We start from the raw sequence: 17666 nt of genomic DNA, 5'->3' as shown, positions 1-17666 counted from the left end.
CAATGGCTTGAGGACCCAGGGTATTGGGGTATTGCAGCATGACGTGGGATGGCTCAAAATGCAGGTCTTCTTGTTTGAGTCTAGTAGAAATCATCAGGTGCTGGGTCAGAATCGTCCTGTTCCGGATACCCAGGTAGATTGGAAGGAAGGGTTACAGCAGGCTCTAGTTACACAGCAGGTTTTCTGTCGCAGAAAGGGCTGGTCCGGCTGTCCAATCAGGACAGCCAGCCCCCCGTTGAGACTGGGCTCCTTTCAGGCAAGGTGAAAGACAAAGGGCTGCAGAGTTTTGAACTCTTCCCTCGCTTCCTGCCTTCTCAGACACTCTGGAGCTTTTGCAGGGAATACAAAGGAATCCCGCTGAAGACAAAACTCCCACTGAGGTCCTTCCTACCTAGAATGGCAGGGGAAGACCTCAAAAACTACAAGCTAACAGGAAATGCCAAAAGAAGAAGGACCCCATCATTTTCGAAAAATGGTGGCTCTTCTGTGCATTACCGAGGCTGAATTAACAGCCTGCGAATAAAAATGATAAAATGTCATGAAGGTAAAACCACTGCCACCAGCCATTCATGTAAACTCACAATTGTAACAAAATGTTACCAGGTAAGTAAGAAAGGGGATACATCGTCTCCCCCCCCAGCACTCCACATAAGGTGGGGTGTGCTGCCTCACTATATAAAATGTAAAGGGGGTGAAAATCCTTCTTTGCTACTTGGGAACTGTAGTTCACCCAAGTAAATGAAAGAGAAATGAACAGAGGAGCCCAAAGAGGCAACCCAGCCTAAGCCCAAAAGTTGTATGAAACTAGAACTTTAACCATAGACTATGGAGAGACATAGAAATGTCACCCATACACAGATTAAAAGACTAGGTGAGAGGGGAAAAAGATTCCCCTTCACCCAGGGACAATATAAAATAGTTACCTAGTCAAAGCAAAAGGTTCTGGGTTTGACACAGGTCAGGAAGATTTTTCATAAACATGAACATTGTACCTAGTATAGGCTAAATTAGTTCTGTTCTCAGAAGTGTGTTAGGTCGGTTTTTGGGTTGTGCAAGCCCTGTTGCGCTGAATGATTTAGGAGATCATTGCTGGAAGGTGTCTTCATTAGTTCTGGAAGTTGGATGATGGCTTTGGTGAAAGGTGTATGGGCTCTGTTCTTAAAAGTGGATCCGTCCTGTGCTGATATGTGCATGGGGCATGTGTTGGAGATTATGTGTGTCTTGTGTTGGACAATGATATACTAGAGAATATATGATTGCTGTAAAATTCCTGTACTCTATCATGGTAGAGTTCACTCTGGGACCAGGCAAAGTGCATTTGCTATGGCGGAGAGTATGGAAATCAATTGCTAGAAAAGGAACGCAATCACGGGTGAACATTGTGTAGTCTCGAAATGTAAACCTTTTTCCCTTAAAGGATATCGTATTCATCCTGGGCTGAAAATCCTAAACCTCCATTGCTAGAGAGCATGTTAGTCTGGCACTCCGTCCTTGAGGACATCGATGTCCGAATGGAGAGTTGGCGAGTCCAGCCAGAAAGCTGATGAGCTCTGCTGAGGAGCCAGAGAGTGCTGACATTTATCTAGGCCAAGTTTCACAGCTTCAAAGCCGAGCAATTGTGCCTAGTGTGAGAGACGGTAAGCCCGCCAGTAATGATCAGTCCTGCTGGGAAGCTAGTTGCGCTTATTGGAAAGTGGGTCAGTGCAATTGAAGAGCTGGGACACTATTGGTGGAATGTTGAGACATGCGTGACATTAGGGCAGTTGTTGTAGATGACCGGAGATCCCAGTAGGAAAATGTGTACTTCCAGATCAGAAACAAGTGAATCAAGCTTCAGGTCCTTCATGGAGAGTTTTGGTGCCCTACTAAAAAGTGCTTGAGTCCTGCTGGTGAGAACTTCTACCAAGCAGAAGATCCCTGCCTGAGAGTGGGTGAGTTCTTGTGAAGAATCTGTATGTTGTAAGCAGTCACACTGTATGTCAGTGGAGCATAGGGCAGTTGGAATGTCAAGCTGTATGCTCTGTGGTGTAGCTTCCGATTCACCCCTGGAGCCACCAGGAACGGACGTACACGGCAGCATTTCACAAAGCCGGCAGTGCTGCGGTTGCAGCTTTTCAGTCGGCAATGAAAATGCCCAGCGTTTAAACGCAGAACACGGTCCACATTAGGACACTAGGCGTTGGGATTCTTCCCCACCCAGTTTGGATTCATACTGCACCCTTATAAGACTCTGAAGTTACATCATCAAGAGATTCTTTTCCTTCTTTGACTGTTTTCCCTGGGATATACTCAAAAGGAGTGTCCGTCTTCGACTTGAAGCTTTGAATAGCATTAAGATGGAACATATTGACCATGCTCGCGAATTAAGGAAGAACCTCATGAAGAAGAAGGGGCACATGGAATAATACTAAGACACTTTTTATTGTCTGTGAATTAGTGCCTTTTGAAGAACTACATGTGGAGAAATTACATGTATTTTGCACAATTGATTACCTAATCTGCCCTGTCCTGAGGAAGACGACGGTCAAGCCTTCTCTCTCTTGCTAGATTAAGAGACAGATGGCTTAGACACTGTTAACTAGTCGTCGAAACTACCTGTGTTAGATACCAGTACAGCCCATGAGACTGTTGGCAGCTGTACCGGGTACTGGTCGTTGACTATTATGGTCAGATTGGAGACAAGTATTGCATCCATGTTAGTGTATATTGATGCATTCTTACTTGTCTGTTTACAATAAAATTGACTTTTTGATTGGGGACAATCTATTTACCTCGCGGGTAACATTGACTGTCTTGACCCGCATGGGATGGTGCCCTCTACATACATATATATAATAACTTTTTGTTTATTCCTTTTTACCTTTTTCTATTTTCTATTTTCCTTTCTATTTTTTTTGCCTTATTTTGGTTATATAATTTTGATTTCAAATATAGATTGGGCATTAATTTGAGATTTAAGCTGTCCTCTGATGCAATATGTTTTCGAATCATCTTATGCACAGTGTGTCCACTCTACACTTTAGGATGTTTATTGGACTAATATGCACTTTAACTGGAAATGTTCAGTATTGATTGTGTGTTTTTATGCTGTTTTTATCGTGATTTCAGCACCATGTATAATGTAATTGAATATGTGTCTATTAAAGATTGATTGATTTTTTACTCTCCTTGACCTAGTCTATCCCCTCATTCGGCTTCTGCACAGTGAGCAATTTATCCCGTTGATTCGTTCTATGTTTGATTCACATGAACCCCCCCTCTCTCTTGTGCTAATTACTTTGTTTCTCCCCTGGGTTCATGCTATTGGGGACGCCTATCCTGGATTACACATCAGGAAGAAGTAAAATAGGACGGCAGGAAAAGTAATACATTCTTTTTTATTTCAGAGTTTTGCTGATCGTGCCCTCCAAGGATTTTCATCAGCGATACCCATCCTGGTGGCATTGTCGTGTTTCGGAGCCTTAAATGGAGGAATCTTTGCATCTGCAAGGTTAAGAGTAAGGGTGTCAAGAAGAGAACATCAATCCGGTGGTTATTCAAATATGAGCCAGTCACTAGGTCATGCAAGAGCCAAGAGCTGTACCTGTGACAGACATACATGTGTGGCTTGTGGACTGTGTGTGAGAGCGTGCTTACAGCTAGCAGATAGTGGGCCTCATTACAGGTCGGGCGGTCCGGAATTAACAGTGGCGGTAAACCCGCCGCCGCTGTTAAATCCGGACCGCCCAATCCCGAGTCCTGCAGACGGGAGGTGATGTTCCCACCAGGTCTCACCTGGCGGGTTTAACACCGCCTGCCGGCAGGCGGACATGGAAACACCAGCACCATCACGAGATGGTGCCGGTGTTTCCACTTCCCCATTCCCATTGAGTCCTATGGGACTCAATGGGAATGGGGATTTACCGAATTACACCTCCAGAATTCCCGGGACACTAGGGTCGTAATGCCCTGGTATTTCCGGGAGTCACAGAGGCGGAATGGTAATACGAGTCCGGCGGTAACCGAAGCGGTAAAATCGCCTGGTTACCGCCGGACTCGTAATGAGGCCCAGTGTCCTTAGAGAAAGATATAAATTAGCTTCAGGGTGGGGTGGGGAAAGGCCAAAGCGTTAATGATAACAGTGAGATCCACATCCTTGAGGAAAACTTGACCAAACAGTAAAAACACAGAAAAAATAATAACATTCTGTCATATACACCGTTTCTAGCTTGTAACAAGTTTTAAAACATAAAAAAGAACAAAGGCATGGAATTGCTGCCTATGTTGCTGTCCGGACAAGGGGTTCTGAAGAGTAGGGGGAGGTGCAGAGCTGGCCCTCTTGCAGGATTACCTAGGAGTGTGGGTGAGTAGTAAGGTTCAGCGATTGACCTCTAACAAGATTAACATTTCAACTGCCCTGAAAATGACCCAGAAACGCTGCTGCCTTCATCCCTCATATGATGGCTAGCCACACCCAACTTCCTTTCAGGAGTATGCCCACTTCTACCAGCAGCAGCACCCGATACCCTGCAAGCATTACCTGCTACTCTGCCATCTTGACCTGATCCTCTAAAAGCAGCACCCTATTCTCTGCAAGACGTACCCGATCCCAGACTCACAGTCCCCAATCCTCAGCCAACAGAACCAGATAATCTGCCAGGTGTAGCTGATCATCTTCCAGTAATACCTTATAATATACCACAAGACCCAGGTCCTCTCAGAAGTACCCATCTTTGTCCTTACTGTAGTGCTGCAGGTAGTAGTGATCCTCAGGCAGCAGTATGATATTCTCAGTCAGCGGTACCCAATCCACCAATGCCTGCAGCAACCCAGGCACCATTGCCCTATGCTTCAAGCAACCCAAGCACCAATGCTCAATGCCTCCAGCAACCCAATCACCATTGCCCCTTGCCTCCAGAAAACCCAAGCACCATTGCCCCATGCTTCAAGCAACCCAAGCCCCATTGCCCAAAGCCTCCAGCAACCCAAGCACCATTGCCCAATGCCTCCAGCAACCCAAGCACCATTGCCCACTGCCTCCTCCCCTTCAAAGGCCCAACCGAAATTGATTTATGACAACGTCTATGACACAACCCTTCTTGCAATGGCTGATCTTGTCTACTCCACATAACTACCAAAAATATCTCTGTTGCAGCTCAACGAAAAATATGTGTACCAAGCACCAATCCAGTAATAAATGAGCACTCATTTCTTCTCACAATTCAACCATCAACATCTTTTCACTCCTTCCCTTCCACTATACCATCAGCAGAATCCCTCCATGCCATGCACACACATAGCACCAATGTTTCCTTTATGCTGTACATCCCATAGCTCATTCGTCGTTCTCTGAACCCTATTCCCATTCTATACCATGGCAGACATTTCAGACGTTTCCTAGGAGTATTGCCCGGTTATCCATGATGTTACATCAGGTAAGTGATATTCAATCAACCACCTCCACCAAATGCAAGGGAAAAGGCCAACCAGCCATGGCCCCAAAGGTAAACAACAGGGTTTGACCCCTTATTCACTCCAGCAGATCCATTATAAATGGTTCCTTCTCAGCACCAATCAGAGGAATAATGTTGAATTGTAAATACTGTCCTAAATCACAAGGAATAATTGCTTAACTTCTCCAAACTTAACATTGAGAATGCTACATACTGAACAGACACAACGCAAAAACATGATCTCTAGTTCCAAAGCAAAGCTATCCTGTTCCTCTTGGCCATGTAAAAATGTTCCATCAAAACAGAGGTGGATCTCAGCTTCATAACCCAGTCAGCCATGTCTGATGATTTCTCCCCCAAAAACAAACCAGCAGGATTTAAGACCCTCCATATCTATGCAATAAAGATGGATTCAACATTTAATTTCCCAAGACAGCTAAGGTTTGATCCTCCATCTTCTCAAACCCAGCAACACATATTCAATCGTCACAATCTAAAAACAACAGGTTCAGTAATGTTCACTCCTCAGTCCTTCTGCAACCAACCAAAAGTCTCTGCATGGGCACTGGAGTGTGTTTATTCCAGACACAGAACACTGTTGACAAACATAGTCAAACCTGATCCAGCTCTGTGAATGAGAACGTTTGTAAAGAAACGAATATTCGACCCATCTTTCTAAAGCAAACTAATAAACAACTGCAATAGTTAATGCATGGTTATTCATCCTCAAAGCCATTAGTGGCATATTCTCCTATCCCTTTCAGTGTTCCATATCTGCAGCTGATACCCCACACCTTCCAAGAGGTTGATTGGATGACCATACAATTGGAATCACAATGTTGTGCTTGTGTATAGACCAGGGGGTCTGCCGTCTGTGGATATCCAGATGCTTTGTACTTCAACACCTATGATCCCTCACCAATGACTGTGCAGGCTAGTCCTCATGAGAGTTGTTGTTCAAAACATTTTGAGAGCCACAGGTTTCAGATGCGTGAATTGTAGCCTGACCATCTTCTCATTGGCAATGTTAGAATAGCGTGGGCCATGGCTGTCTCAATGGGCACACTTTTGTCTGTTCCAGTGTTGGTCAGGTCTGATAGGGTCTACCCAGTAGGGTCTACCTGGGTTCTCCAATAGGTCTCGTTAAGCAGAGCAGAGCGACTGAAAGGAAAATAGGGTTGCCCTGGGCTCTCAACTAAGTAATTGTAGCCAGTAAAGAGGTTGAATGGCAAGCAGTAGCATCTACCTGGGGTCTCAACAAAGTCTTTCATATCCAACAGGATGCTGTTTGCAGCTTCAAGAGAGGGGCAGTGGCCCCAACTTTTCTCCATGATCCACATTCGAAGGCACACTCCTCTTCCAGCCCTGATATTAATGGTGAGCAATACTTCGATAGCGTCTGAAACCTATTCTTCTCTCTGCAGCTCCAAAACCTTCCTAACCACTGCCCTGCATGCCCTATCAAATCACATGCAATTTCATTATTTGACCAACCTCCAGCATCCTCCTCACCTGCAGCGTAAAGTAATTGTACTATATTAATGATTGGTATGAGGTAATGCACATTCGCAATCCCTTGCAATTGGAAGGACAACTCCATAGCTCCATGTGCAGCAATGTAAATTCAACCATCATGCCACCCAGGGTCCCAGGCAAGAGACATGTGGAGCCTGCTTACGTAGGATACAGCTTTTCCGCTTGGTCGAGGCGCACAGTTCTTGGAGTGCTCACAACGGGCCTGCCGTCTGCCCAATTGAACAGAGGCAGGACATCTGAATAACAGGCCCTTTGGTGGTTCAGAGTTGGGAACAGAAGTGGAATGCAAATACACCAGTGGGATGAGCATTTCAGCTCAAGTTCCATGCAAGTGACCTCCCCAGGAGAGTTCTACAGGTCAGAATGGAGATATGAGTGATTACACTAAACAATGGCCTAAACCATCAAAGGGGGTGCAAAGTAAAAAATCAACCGGTAAAAATATTGTCTGAAAATAACTAGTAAAAATGAAAAATAAATAACTGACATGCCAGTAGAGACAATTTTTTACTTTTTTTTGTTTTAAAAGTTGGTCATTTGTTCAAAGTAATTTGAATTAAACACGAAGTGGGTAATTTTCGTTCCTATATTTTAACTGCACAGTGAGTAAAAACATGTGTCAAATGTTTTAAACCTGGTTTTTGCTCACACTGTGAATATGGTGTGTATATGTGAGGTGAAATGGGAAACAGATCGCAATTTACGATCCCGCCCTGCCGCCTCACAAACAGTAGAGCATCTCTGCCTGAATGCAAATCTTAATGCGGATTCAATGGAATCGGCACTTATTTTTTAGCACATGTAAAAAGCAGGTGGATTCCATAGGAATCCATGTAAATACCTTCTTCCATGCATGCACATGGTGTAAGGCATTTACGATTTACTTTTGAATTGAGTGCAAACTGATACAGAAACGCAGGTCTCATTTCATTTCCTTGTTAGATTTACACCCAATACCAACATTAATCAAAATAGCACCAAGTAAAAACGTATGCCGTCCCCTCAGTGCTATTTCTGAATAAATCCAAAATGAGTCCATAAGCATTGTAAATGACTTCGAATGTAAAGTTAATTTAATTTAATAAGCAAAATTAATTTAAAAAAAATATTTTTCTAATGTAACATTGAAAGTAACATTTTACAGAAATACTTTTCAGAAGGGGGATTGTTGTGTTTGTGAATGGACAGTCCATGCAGTGTTACTATGGGGGAGTACATAGGTAACTCGACGGTAAAGGGGTATCCCCCCAATCGCCCCATTTATATCATACATGTCACCTTTTCATTACAATCAATTATTTTAAAAAAAGCTCTTCGCCACTCATAAAATAATTGAGGTATTGCTGCTTAAAATGATTAATCTGTTATTGATGAATTATTATTTTTAACATTTACATTAATATTTTAAAAATACATTTTCTATTTTTACCTCTTCAGTTTTACTATCGGGTGAATATTTCTTCGTTATTATGGATGGTCAACGGCACTGCTCATCAGCATATAAATACGTGTAAACCTCCTCTTTCTGGGGGACCTGCTGGATTAGCTCAATTGCAAAATCAGTAATTGACATAAATTAACCAGAAATGTACAGTAAAACATGTGGACAAAAGCTTAATTTCTTCAATAAAGGATGTGAACTGTTACATAATTAAGGAAACCAGGGTGATCATAGGTCTAATGGAAGACCACTTGGTATTTAGGAAGGCTCTTAAACTCTGGCTTTTTCCCCCAATATTTCATCTCATAATTACAATTCGTAAGAGAAAAGACGTTTTGGAAACATATCAAATACTTTTTGATCAAGAGAACATCATTATTTGACTCTCCTAAAACAAACATAAACAGACCCAGATACCTGCTGCAATATGTCAGGCGAAACATGAATTTAACACACAGCCCAGTTTGAAAGGGTTATAATCTCTTGACATTTATATCAGATGCTGTGCAAACGGCACAGTGTTATATTGTAGCAGCTGTAAAACCACCTGAAGTGCAGATAGTGCAATGTACAAAACAATGTGCAAAGCCAGAAAGGCAGATTTTTCAGAGAAGCCATTGAATCACTGTCAAAGGTATGATTCATTGACGGGGGACATCTCCCCCATGTTTTCCACATATATCTTGTTAAGGAACGATTTCTAGAACACCCTGAACCTTCTATGGGGATAGATGCAGGCGCCTATTCACGGTCGTAGTGATTGTGAGTACCATCTGGTCACGGCTACATTGTTTTGATATTTGGCTGAAACATGTTTTATATTCCACATCGTCTAGGAACAAAACTGGTTCCTTCCCAACAACGAGGGCAGCCGGAATTATATTAGCCTTCAGATACTCGGGTAATAAATGGCCACGAAGCTCTGTGCGGAAGCACTGTTCTTGTGTTTAAGTAGTTCGTCTCCAGAAGCTGCCATCGATCCACCAAGGTTAGTGCCTGTAGGGTTGAATAATGACGACTAATGGTATTTCCATCATGATGTTAAAAGACAAGTAAATACCAATGGACTGTAATTCATGCATACAGATGTTGGCTGTCGGACAAAAGTAACAATACCTAACATTGTTTACTAGCTATGCTGTTAGGTCTACCCCCCTTTAATTACTTATATTGTATCCCCAAGTCCTAACAGTATGGGTATCCCTTCCAGGGGAGGAAGGATAGCTCAGGGACAACACGTTTGTCTTGGAAACAAGGCAAGGCGGCAATACAGTTTCGAAAGCCAATCCTGCGCTTGCAGCCTTTATAAATGAACAACACAATGCAAAATTAACAGTTATATTACAGCAACACCACTGTATTAGGGAGTATTGAAGTTTGTAGGTGGCTTGTGCCAGTTTTTAGTTTTTCTTACATTTTGAGACCTCAATGAGTGTTCCGAGACAAGACACAGGTGGAGGTCTTTCTGGGTTTTTCATGAGCTTATAACAAATTACAGTTCAGTGGTATTTACTTGTCTTTTAACACCATGACGGCAAATACCATTAGTTTCACTGAGGAACAGCTTGATGAAGTAATTAGTGGTCCATCATTATTCAACCCTACAGGCACTAACATTGGGAGGATCTACGGCATCAGTAGACAAGCTACTTAAACACACAAAAAGTGCTTCCGCACAGAGCTTCATGGCCATTTATTACGCGAGTACCTGAAGGCTAATATAATTCCGGCCGCCCTCATTGTTAGGAATGAACCAGTTTTGTTCCTAGACGATGTGGAATATCCAACATGTTTCAGCCAAATATCAACAAAATGTAGCCGTGACCAGATGGTACTCACAATCACTACGACCGTGAATAGGACCTGTATCTATTCCAATGCGAAGGTTCAGGGTGTTTTAGAAATCGTTTCTGTTAAGGAGACATATGTGGAAAAAATAGGAAAGATGTCCCCCATCAAGGAATCATATCTTTGAAAGTGATTCACTGGGTTCTCTGAAAAATCTGAATTTTTGTCTTTGCACATTGTTTTGTAAATTTGATGTGGGGAATGTGTACATTGCACTCTTTGCACTTGAGGTGGTTTTACAGCTGCTATAGAATTGTGCAGTTAGCACAGCATGTGATATACATGTCAGGCGACCTTAACCTTTTCAAACTGGGCTGTATGTTAAATTCATGTTTCGCTTGATATATTGCATATTGCAACAGGTATCTTTGTCTGTTTATGTTTGTTTTAGCAGAGTCAAACAATAATGTACTCATGACCAGTATTTGTGATATGTTTCCAAAAAGTCCTTTCTCTTAAAAATTCTAATTATGAAATGAAATATTAAAAATGTTTGCATGAGTCATATGCACACTCTGACATGTGATCAATTTCTTGAAGGACTGTTCATTTGTTCAGAGATTGAATGTCAGGCAAAAGTAACAATACCTGACATTGTTTACTAACTATGCTGTTAGGCCCTTCCATTTACTGCATGCTTACCATACATAAGCTGTAATATTATTTGAGTTTGGCAGTATTTGCTGAGAAAATACCCCCACACTCGTAATTATACTCTTGGGAGAAGCAATGGTCTATGACTGCCAGGGTAACTGAACAAAGTGTTTTAGTACCTGCAAAAAGAAGTGGCATCACTTGTAGTATTCAGTTCTACCGTGATTAAAAGTGGCTAATGGTCTCAATATGAGTTGGGTGGTAGTGGTAAAACGGTAGATATTTGTAAACACATGTGCTATTCCTCTGCCTAATTATTGGCTTTGGAACCCAAACCTCCTTCAAATGTGTCCCTGACTGTCCAGGTGGACTTATCACATACAGTAATTATGCATATCCCCTATGGTGGCTTATGGGACTCCTTCATGCGGAATAACAGTAACCCTGATGTAGGCAGAAAATGATCTTTATTGCATGCGGTAACAGCGATTCAGTTTGGCAGCGTTACCAATGATAATACCACCAAAGTTGTAAGGCGGCCTGAAGTTAGAAGCCTCATATCTGCCATGGCTGAAACAGAAAACTTTGACGATTGACTTTACCGAAAGGGATGGATTGAGTGATTCAATACCTAGCCCAACCAAAACAGAGGGAAGGGAAAATATGCACGATGATAACCTGCATGAATTCTCCGATCCCTCACATAACTGATGGCATATCAGGTGCAGTCTAAAAGGGTCCTCACTGACCTATAGCTGGTGTAATATTGTCCACCTTCTGCTTCCCAGATGCCTCTGATATTTCTGATGATATCCATTGGCGATCTCTACGGGCTGTTGAACTTCTATAGTTTTTCCCGCTGGCTCTTCATGGGTCTGGCGACCCTTGGACTGGTGATCCATCGTTTCCGGCACCCGGAGCTCCCCAGGCCATTTAAGGTAAAGGATGCATAATGAATGAAGTGACTGGTGCACCCATTTTTGCTCTGCGGTTTCCACAGTCACCGGGCCGCTGTGCCACTTTGTGAAATGTCTTTCCTTATTTCCATGTTAATTTTTGTAGAATAATAGTTCTGATTTGTATCTTGAGTCATTTAAGTATGTACTGTAAGGACCAGGGCATCCCTTTATTACCTCACTGGCAACTTTTCAACAGGCAATTGCCAAAGATTGATTGAAACTTACAAAGAAATGAGGATCTCTATCCAGAACTAATGCCTATTTATCTTTATTTACTACCAAAGAAAATATCAGTGATGCGATCAGCCACGAAATTACATTAGACATCCCTATATCAAATCACCCGTGCATGAAAAACTCTTTGGAAAAATACTTTTCAAACCTGAGTAGCTCTGGTTTTGCAAAAAACACTTACATGTTTTTTATCATCCTGCGTCTCTTTCCCCCCATTCTGCAGGTTCCTATGATCATCCCACTGGTCTTCACCGTGATGTGCCTCTTCATAGTAGGAATGTCGCTGTACGCGGACCCTGTCAACACAGGCATTGGCTGCGCCATTACGCTTAGTGGCCTACCCGTTTACTACCTGACGATCTACAAGCCCTGTGTCCCGGGGAGGTGCACGGCGCTATTCAGTAAGTGAGAAGATACCCATTTCACTATGTCGGTCCTTCCCATCTGAATAAATGATTTTACATCTAATAGAGGGGGTCCAAAGACAAGATCTCAAAAGGCAATTGGGTGGCCACTAAATCATAGTATTGGGTTCATCTTTGCAACTCCCCCTATTAACTCTCGCCAAGGTATCCCTACATATTATCCCCACCAAAAATATCGGCGTACATATGGTCGTTTGTCTTGCCATAGGTGATATTTTTAGTGGGGATAATTTGCGGGAGTGGTGTTTGTGGGGGTGTCCCCCGCACATTTAAAAATAATACAGGGTTGCTGGGGTGTGCCCCGCAGGGTCCATGGCTCAATATCATCGCAAAAAATGGCCATGTTTTGTATTGCGATATTTTTGCGGGGATATTAACACATGGAACCCTCGGCAATTGGTGTAGTCTCCTTACTTTATTAACTGCTCGCAGTGAAGAGTCCTTGGTAACTCAATTCCTAATTCTTCTACAAGATTGGTTCGAAAATGCTAAATGTTCTCTATTAAATTACAGAGAAGCGAAATTCATTTTTTCTTCTCATTAAATGCAAATAAACTTTAGCGATAATACCCGTAACTCAATTAGAAAATACCTCATCACGAGTTGGGTGGTAACGCCGGCGCTATTAGCGCCGGCGCTAATAGCCCTACCGCCAAACCCCCCGGTGCTATTAGCGCCGGATCATGGGTTTGGCAGAACGGGTATTGCCCATTCCCCATTGGGCTCATTCGGGAATTCCTCATTCCCGATTGGGCCCAATGGGGAAAATTTGCGCTATTACCGCCAGCGGGTTTCCCGCCGGCAGTAAACGTGTCGAAAATCAGCAAATTTGCTGCAGATTTCGTCCCCAGCAAAGAGCTGGGGGGAAATCTACCAAGGTCATGATCTGGCGGACCCTTAAATGCAGCGGTAATAGCGCTACCGCCGCATTTAACGGTTACCGCCAGACTCGTGATGAGGCCCTTGGACAGTCAGGGTCTCCCAGCGCTCATGGAATTTAAGGGAGAAAACTGGAGACCAACTAACAGAATTGTACCTGCTACTGCGAAGGAGGTAGAAAGTGTTTTGGAATTTGGCAATTTCTATCTGCAATTTATTTCAAATGATTTGCACTTTGGTTCTCAGATTTCTTGGCTGCTTAAAAGCATAATCAGTCACGTGGCTTTTAAGGGAGTGTCCAACGGGAGAGGCCTGAGTTTTCTGAAGCACGCTTGTACATGCAGCCTGTTTTTAAACAACCTGATGCTACTAAAGCTTTTGATTTGAAGACGAGCTGATTTGGACAGAGATCCAGCAACCATTTTGAAACGAGTCAAGGAGGGCGATCATTTAATGCATCCACTCTTTTTACCTTTCTCACGCACTTACTGTTTGCAAAAGGTATGACTTGGGTATTGAAAGGGGGTCGCTGCCAATGAAAAGAGTAGGCATTTATTTCAAGTAGGCCATTTTCTATCGGAAGTTGCACAGATCACAGAACTGTGTAGGTACTCCAGCAAAGGGCATTTTTTCCCACCCATGTTGCTGTCAATTAGCAATCTAAAGGATAATGGCCTGCTAAGGCGGCACACCTAAATTAGATCATAGGTCGAGGGTTTAGCTTTAATGCCGTCCTCTTCCAATCTGAATTGGAAGGGTTGGTTGCTGGTTTTTTGCGGGCATGCTCTTTTTGTAACAGGTGTGGAACTCCAAAGAATGTTTTGAATGTTTGTGTCATGGTTAGCTGTCTGCCGGCTGCTGAGGAGTTAGAACATATTCACACTGAGTGCAACATTTGCTTTGGTGGCCTAGGCGGATGCCGGATGTGAGCTGGTACCTGCCTGGTTGTTTTCAGAGTAACTCTTTTCATGGTCTACCATTTTTACTAATTTAATTGTGAAATTGCCCTTGTCCAAGGGTGGTACTGCCAATGTGGTCACTGTGTGACACTTTTTCAAAGATGGTTCATTTTACAACAGTGATGGGTTGGCAGTGGAGTTGTCCTGAATCTTTCTGGTGGAAATGTTTGACCGGTATTGGTTGCCATGTAAGATTATCCAAATATCTCTGTAAATTGCAAGTTTGGTTTGCACGGCTTGATGGTTTGAACCGGAACTTCCTTCCAGCTACCACCCACAGACTAATAGACCAACTGAGGGGGCGCATCAGATGCTACGGCAGTACTTTCAGTGTTTGGTGAAATGTACACATCCCCATTGGAAAGCTTTGTTACTCACTGCACTCTTTGATCACCACAATCCTTTGCATTCTGCCACTCTCCTTGTGATGGCCTTTTCATCCTTGGATGGCTAAAAACCATTCCGTGAAGTCATTCCCCCACAAAAACTCGTACCTACCTCTAAGACAAATGCGGATGAATTCTGTGAGGTTATGGGGGTAGGTTTAAATCTTAATGTGTCGGGAGAGGGCTGTGAAGGTGGCAGCTGATGGGCCAAAGAGCAAAGTTCTAGTGTGCACTGTCGGTGGTGAGAGTTGACTAGGATAGCATTGCAGGTACAACCATTAGGGTGGTGGCATTATGGTTAGGATCCTATTAGAACTCGAGAAAGGCTGAACGATGGAATCGGGATTATCATACTGCAACATTAGGTGAAGAGTGGGAGCTTGTATCATTTTTAGGATAGTTTTACAGCTAGGAATGTAGTTATTATTGATTTGCATTGTACCAGCGCAGCGGAGGGTCGCTTTGTGGTTCCTCACGAGGGATGGGTGGCGGAGTGGAAGTCAAGGGAAGGGAAGGGTACAACAAGCTGATCATTCACAGTTCTGGCTACATTCAGATCACGCGTTTATTAGAATAAAATATATGCTAAGATTAGGGAAAGTCTGTGCCTTTGTATAATGAGTAGGGCACAATTAGATGTAATGATATAATGAGAAAGTGAAGTGGTTAGCATCAGAGTGGTGGCTCTCACTGATGCCTTTAAAGTGCCAGGTTATTATGCAAGTCTATGTAAAAAAGGAGCAGCATACTCGGCTTTGTCACTTAAGGGGTTAAGTTTCAATAGAAAGTTGCATGTGTCACTGCTTGCATGCTGAATATCACTGTACCCCTCGATTGTGCTGGAATAGAAATTGTGCTCATACGCTTTTAGATGCATGACAGTGGGTGTGCGTTGAGTTCATTGCCTGTTTTCTCGGTAGAATTGTTTCCATGTAAGAAAATATCAATTGTTCCCTCTCTGCTTTTAGATTTCCTCACGGCGAAGCTCCAGGTTTTGATGGAGGTGATCCCACAGGAAATAAAGACCTACTGATTGTGAATAAACTACAAGCTCGGCTGTAAAAGCAAACCACCCCAGCGCACTCGTCTCTGCTGTTGCATCGTTGCACTCCTGGAGTCCCCCACACTCTGCAGCGCAGTGAAAGTGTGACACTATCGAGCACCGCATCACTTTTGCGCCATGGCATGACATTAACCTGTTGTATGTGCAACGCTGTGATAACACTGCATTCGAACAATGCTAGTGCATTAGAACCCACATTAATTTATACCACACTGCGCCAACACATACTTTACTAATGTGGCACTTAAGGAAACTGCGCTAGCATGCAACCATAGCACACTGCGCAAAAGCGCAATGTAGCGCATACATAAAATCATGACCCCTCCGATTAATGGGTAACCCGGATGCACTCCTATCAGGACAGCTGCCTTGTTGCTAATATTTAAACGACCTAAATCATATATTCCACTTAACCCACACGTAAATCCACCCTCAAAATAAATACAGTATGATGTACTCAAGTGTTAATGTTTTCCAGAAACTAATATTGCACAACAGCCCACCTGTCTAGCCATTGCCTTTTATATCTCACCAGTATTTCATCACAACAAACGGGTGTACCAAATCGTTTATTTTATAAATACAAAAATTCACCTAAATTGGCAGCTCACCTCACAAGGTATGGTGAGAGAGATGTAAAAGACAATGGGCCTCATTACGACCTAGGCGGTAAGTTACCGCCTGGGCCGTGACTTTACCACCATGGCGTAAACTACGTTTACGCCATGGTGGTAGGCGGACTTACCGCCCCATTCCGAGGTCGGCGGGGCAGTAAGTCCCCAATCCCCATTTACCCTTCCCCATTCCCATTTTGGCCCCATAGGGCATAATGGGAGTGGGGAAGGCGTTAATTACGCCACCGTAAATTACGGTGGCGTAATTAACTCCATGGTCCCTTAGCGCCATGGATTTTAACACCAGCTAAAAGCAGGTGTTAAAAGCTCCATGGCGCTAAGGGACCTCGTACTCAGGCGGTAAGGGTCGGCGCTGTTTACGCTGCCGTAAACCCCTTACCACCTGGGTCGTATTGAGGCCCAATGGGCCTCATTCCGAGTACGGCGCTAACCAATGGCGCTATTAACGCCTTGGTTGACGGCGTACCCGGACCGGCAGCGCCTTGGTGGATAGCGGAATTACCGCCCCATTCCAAGGTTGGCGGGGCGGTAATTCCCCATTCACCAAGGCTCTTCCCCATTCCCAAATGAGCCCCCATAGGGCTCAATGGGAATGGGGAAGATGCAAATAACGGTGACCGTTCATTACGGTCACCGTTATTGGCTTGGAGGCCCCTTTGCGCCCTCGACTTTAACACCTGCTCAAAGCAGGCGTTAAGAGCGAGGGCGCAGAGGGAACTCGGAGTATGGCGGTAAGGGATTCGTTACCGGTGGCCGCTACCCCTTACCGCCATACTCGGAATGAGGCCCAATGGCTTGACAGGTGGGCTGCTCTGCAATGTTAGTTTCTGGTAACATTAAAACTTGAGTTAATTACAGGACATCTATTCAGTTTATACTGTATTTATTTTTAGAGTGGATTTACACGTAACATATGATTTAGACTGTTTAAATATAATTAGCAATGCATGCGGGGTTACCCATTTATCCGATGGGCTGTGATTATATTATCCTGTAGCCCTAGGGTTTGACCCCGTTGCACCCGAAGTGCCCCACGAACATAGGCTGAACTCATAATATTTTGTCTGAAGTTTGGAGCATACGAAAACTAAGCTGGCTGTGCGCGCGGTCACCCGTAGTAATAGCAATGTAGCACATGTCATCAATTTCTAGAACAATAATGAATGGGTTGGAAAAACAATCTTACTAGGAAAACCTCCCTTCTCTTTCATCTCAAAGCTTACAGCACGTACATGTGTAAAAAATCACATGGGAAAATTTCGAAAAGTTTTATAT

At 43.5% G+C, this 17666-nt stretch overlaps 1 protein-coding gene across 1 annotated transcript in view; it reads left to right on the top strand.

Annotated features, from left to right (window-relative positions):
- The window catches only part of LOC138513739 (cystine/glutamate transporter-like), a 128352-nt gene extending 112587 nt beyond the window's left edge, over nt 1-15765 (top strand). Inside the window, exons 8-12 of the mRNA XM_069628823.1 lie at nt 3387-3490; nt 6713-6809; nt 11640-11789; nt 12268-12445; nt 15662-15765. Coding sequence (XP_069484924.1) covers nt 3387-3490; nt 6713-6809; nt 11640-11789; nt 12268-12445; nt 15662-15726 — 594 coding nt within the window. The 3' untranslated portion in view covers nt 15727-15765. The remainder of the gene's footprint in view (nt 1-3386; nt 3491-6712; nt 6810-11639; nt 11790-12267; nt 12446-15661) is intronic.
- Nucleotides 15766-17666: the final 1901 nt, after the last annotated feature.

Source organism: Ambystoma mexicanum, chromosome 12 (assembly GCF_040938575.1).
Source record: "Ambystoma mexicanum isolate Mex_15411 chromosome 12, UKY_AmexF1_1, whole genome shotgun sequence".
NCBI lineage: Eukaryota > Metazoa > Chordata > Amphibia > Caudata > Ambystomatidae > Ambystoma > Ambystoma mexicanum.
The sequence above is the reverse complement of the archived record's forward strand: the minus strand, read 5'-3'. Positions and strand labels throughout refer to the sequence as shown.